The 5,081-nt window shown below is 31.2% G+C and overlaps 1 protein-coding gene and 1 long non-coding RNA gene across 2 annotated transcripts; both read left to right on the top strand.

The window, feature by feature from the left end:
• The first annotated feature begins 543 nt into the window (after nucleotides 1-543).
• On the top strand, nucleotides 544-1,314 carry LOC149989405 (secreted RxLR effector protein 161-like). The gene has a single exon (XM_090250181.1). It carries the CDS (start codon nucleotides 544-546, stop codon nucleotides 1,312-1,314), a length of 771 nt encoding a protein of 256 aa, XP_090106307.1.
• A 163-nt stretch (nucleotides 1,315-1,477) lies between these two features.
• On the top strand, nucleotides 1,478-2,666 carry LOC141045296 (uncharacterized). The gene is made up of 2 exons (XR_012217346.1): nucleotides 1,478-1,613; nucleotides 1,853-2,666. It is a non-coding gene; the product is annotated as an uncharacterized LOC141045296 (long non-coding RNA).
• Nucleotides 2,667-5,081: the final 2,415 nt, after the last annotated feature.

The raw sequence follows: 5,081 nt of genomic DNA, 5'->3' as shown, positions 1-5,081 counted from the left end.
TTCTTGCTCTCGCCGTTCAACTTGACCTCCATGTACACCAAATGGATGTTAAAACCGCCTTTTTAAATTGCTCTCTTCAAGAAGAAATTTACATGAAGATTCCGGAAGGTGTTACTCCTCCACAACCCGGAATGGTGTGTCGTCTTCATAAAACAATCTATGGGCTCAAACAACCCCCCCCCCCCCCCCCCCCCCCCCGAATGGTTTAAGGTGATTAACACATACTTGGCTACTCTTAGATTTATCAATTCGACCGCTGATGGCAATGTATATTATCTCCATCGCGGTTCTGATTTTGCCAAACTCACATTATATGTGGATGACACTTTTATTGCAAGCAGCAGCCTTCTGTTGCTTCACAATATTAAACAACAATTGCACTCTCGCTTTCTTCTCTCCGACCTTGGCGAAGAGCATCATATTCTTAGCCTTGAATCCACAAGAAATCGTCAACATGGTTGGATCAGGGTTTCACAACAACTGTATCTCACACAGAAGCTGCTGGAGTTTGGATTTCTGGATTCCAAACCAGTCTCCACTCCAATGGCTCCTGGAATCCGGCTGTCCAGCGCCGGCTGCCCATCCACAGAGGAAGACCGCCGCTCTAGTTCCGAATTCTTGTATACAAATGCTGTGGGGTCCTTGAACTGGGCCGCAATTTGTACGCGACCTGATATATCTTTTGCTACAAGTGTTCTCGCCCAATTCATGCATGGTCCGGGTCCTGCACACATCCGCGCGTGCAAACATACGTTCCGTTATCTCCGCGGGATCCTGGCATACTACATTGAGTATCGCCGATCTCTTCCGATCCCCACGCCACTGTATGGGTTCAGCGACACTGACTGGGCGGGCGAACTCGACGAATGGAGGTCCACCTCTGGTTACTGTTTTATTTTGTCAAAGGGCGTAATCAGCTGGAGTTCGACTCGCCAACGATCTACTGCCCTCTCCAGCACGGAGGCGGAGTACATGGCAATGGCAACGGCTGCCTCCGAGCTTGTCTGGATTCGTCACCTGCTCCATGATCTACACCACACTGAAACTTTGAACTACCCCACTGAGATCCACTGTGATAACCAGTCAGCACTTGCGCTAGTAGACACCACCAAGTTCCATTCTCGTACAAAGCACATCGAGATTCGGTACCACTTTATTCGACAGCTTGCAAACCTCCACAAATTAAAATTTCGATACTGCTCCACTCACCATATGCGCGCCGACCTGTTCACAAAGTCTCTGTCTGGGCCGAAGCTTGCCCAGCACCTACCGTTACTTGGCATTCTTAGAGGAGAAACCCCAGCCACATCGTGATACAGTTAAGAGGGCGTATTAGATTATAGAGATACTAATAGTACCAGTAACTGTAATCAGATAAAACGGTGCAGTCGGCGATCTAATCGCATACAGTTGTGGAGTCACGACTGTTCAGTCACAACTCCCTGGACTGTATAAACCATGTTTAAACATATAAATCATATATGAATTATGCAACTAGTAAAAGCTTAGACTTTCACATAATTCTAATAGGACTCTCTCGCCGAAGTCCTCGAACAATCCCCGATGTGGCAACTCACGGATACACATTCACGTCGCAGACTCAACAGTGAACAGTGAGTTCATTCAGCATCTCACTCACCAACTCCACGGTGAATAGTCCACTAGAGTCTGCCACTTTCAGAAACACCTGATTCTGATGGCAACAGCCACAACTCCACAGTCCATTAATGCCCAGAATTACTATTCTTCATGGTGGATCACTAGAAAATCTGCAAGCATTTCATTGATAAAAGCGGCCCTTTGGCGAGTACCCATCTGCTTCAATGACTAGCTTGTTTTCCGGTGTGTGCAGAAAAGCATGAACAGCTCTGTGGTTTCCAAGGAAAGCTTATAAGATAAGCCTCTGAAATATCTTTATAAAGTTTATCATCCAGCGTTTAGATGCATCGAGTTGCACTGTTGGAATATGTTGCTGTTCCACTCGATCTTCTCTTTTATAATGATATTAATCGGACTCTGCACTAATCCGGTCGGAGTAAAATAAAACAGGAGGTGCCTTGAAGCAAGTTAAGGCACACATTTGCAGTGGTGCTTAATCAGCAGAAGATACGAACACAGCACAAATTTCTGGTGAAATCCTCTATTCTTCTATTTGGAGACACGATGACTTTTCACGTCCTTAAGTGGTGATAAAGTTTGCCAACGATGACTTTTCAAGTCCTTAAGTGGTGATAAAGTTTGCCAACGACATAGTTTGAATTGATTTGTGAGTTTCATTTGTGTGTTTTATCAATTTGACTTGAAACTAATTGTAGGTCTAAGAGTGCATAAGTATTATAAGTAGTTGAAATAATTTGGAAATTTATTAGTCATGTTGGATTTGACGCATAAGAATTATTTGGATTGGTAATCAATTTGACAAATTGTTTGACTTTGTTGTAGATGCTTTAAAAAATTGTTTTCTTGGTTTATAAACGTATTGAGTAAAAATCATTTTAACTATCTATACTAAGTAGTACTTAGCAAAGACTTATTAATGTAGAATTTTAGATTGAAAATAATTTTTTGCATCATTCTAACATTATTGTTTTGTATAGAATTTTTTAGTCCAAAGAAATCAATGGTTTTCTAAAAATTAAATTTGAAATATATTTTCTATTATTTTATAGTATTTTATAGTGCTCATGATTAAATTTATTTTTGCTAACCATCTAATATGATATTATGGATTAATTATTGTTTCAAGGTGATATAAATTTTAATTTTTTTATTATATTATTTATTTTAATTATTTATTTTAAAAAAGAGCTATTCAAAAATATTATATTTAGAAGTTATGTACCATGCCTAATTTGTGTAAAAAATTAAATTTTATAGCTTATTATTTAAATTATTAATTTTAATTTTAAAAATAAAAATAAATAAAGATAAAAAACAAAGAAGATATCAAAAACTAAATTTAGCTTTTTAATTATTTCTAATTATTTTAACTATGATTTTTTATTATTTTATTATTTTTAAATTTTAAAAAAATTATTGATTTAATAATATAGAATGTGACTATATAAATATAAGTCAAGTGGGAGTATAAAAGACAACTAATATGTAGTTATATAGAAAGTAACAATTGAACAAAAAGAATGGTGTGCAATTAATAGCAACCAAGGAAAAAAGATGAAAAACTTTACTGAGTAGCATTAAGACAAAACTAATAAGAAACAAAATTAAGTAGATAAACATTCAAATAGAAGATAATTAGAGAATCTACTTGCAATGTTATAAGTATTATAAAGAAGGTAATCTTTTGTTTAAGAATTTTGAAAGTTACTTACATTTTTTCTTGATAAAAAATAAAAATAAAAATAAATTAGTTTAAAAAATATTATGAAGCTAAATCTATAAATTGGAGGTTGCAAAGATAAAGGACTATTTAGATTCAATTAAAAGGCAAAAAAACAAGGCTATTAAAAAGATTCGACAACATGAAGCCAAAAAAGATTAATAATAATAATAATAATAATAATAATAAGATTACGCTATATAAGTAGAAATAAGCTAAAAAAATAAAAATTAAGGTTATAAAAAAGAAAAAGTGCAGTAGAATAATAAGATAAGTTAAAAGACAAATTAAATTTAAAAATTGAGCCAAAATATATAAATAAAAATAAGAATAAAGATAATAAGTAAGTGCCAAATCTACATTAAAGTAAGTTAAATTTTAGAAAAAAATAGTAGTGGAATAGAAGAAAAATGAAGCAAATTAGAATAAAAAAAATAGAAAAAATAAATTGGGTTAAAATTAAAGAAATACCAAAGAATAAGTTGTGAGTGGCAAATGGTATTGAAAAAGTATAAAATGTAGAGAATTTCAAAGAAAGACTTGATCTTAACTTATTTAGATTTTTATATTCTAACTAATTTAAGTTATAAAAAGAATCTAAGAAAAATATTCAATTAAAAAAATATCATAATTTATAATTTTATTTTAAGATTTTATATATAAAAAGATGTAAATAATATAAAGATTAAGTATAGATTAAATATAGAAAATATTAAAAAATATTATATTAAATATTAAAAAGAAGAAGAAGAAAAAAAGTTCTCATGAAAGTAAAGAAGAATACGAAAATCAAGCTTGGTAGTACAAGATAGCAAGATTGAACAGTAGCTCAGCATGGCATAAGAAGAAGTATGATTTTATAATAAACATTTAAAAATTCCAAATAGATTCTAAAGGGTTTAAAAGTATTTCTCAATATTTCAAAAGAATGCTTATTAATTTAATATATAGAAGTGATTCAAATGTTTTTTTAAAAAAAAATTCAATTGCAACATGTTGTTACAAAATCTTTACTAAATAATTGCATGTCAAACCAAATTTAAGAAAATATTACTTAATAAATACATATAAATATATTTAAACTTAATTATCATATTATTTTATGTTACTATAATTTTAATTTTTTTATTAATTAATTGATTGATTGATTGATTTTATATTATATGTTAGTTTCAAATTAATTTTTAGCTTTTTTTAGCTACCATAAATATGGCCAAATTTAGAAAAAACCAACTACTGGAATTAGATTTGAACATGAAAAATTGATTTTAGTTAAACACTAATGATTCATTAATGGTCCACTAATATTAGATAAATATAATTATAGTATAAATTTGACTTTCATTAAAAATAATTTAATTAAATAATAAAATAAAAATAAGATAACTAAGAAAATCATGCAAAGAAAGGATTTAAAGAGATCTTGTCTTCATTCATTCTAATAGCTTGAGGACCTTACTATCTTCAAATAATTGTTTGTCACCTTGCTACTTTAAATTTAATAAATTTGTGCTTGTTAGAAGGTTGACTATGAGAGGCTTTAATTCTATTGAGGTTTATTTTGAATTTTTTTTTAAGCATTGAAAAATATTATTTTAAATTTGGATGATTAAAATTCCTAAATTAATAGACCATTCTTCATGTGAATTGTTGCAAGAAATCTCTTTTAATTATAATCTAAATATAATTGTAACTTTTATAGCTTACTTATATTACTCAAAAGTTAAGAAGTATTTTTTGT

This window comes from Physcomitrium patens, chromosome 4 (assembly GCF_059467195.1).
Source record: "Physcomitrium patens ecotype Gransden chromosome 4, ASM5946719v1, whole genome shotgun sequence".
Taxonomy (NCBI): Eukaryota; Viridiplantae; Streptophyta; class Bryopsida; order Funariales; family Funariaceae; genus Physcomitrium; species Physcomitrium patens.
The sequence above is the reverse complement of the archived record's forward strand: the minus strand, read 5'-3'. Positions and strand labels throughout refer to the sequence as shown.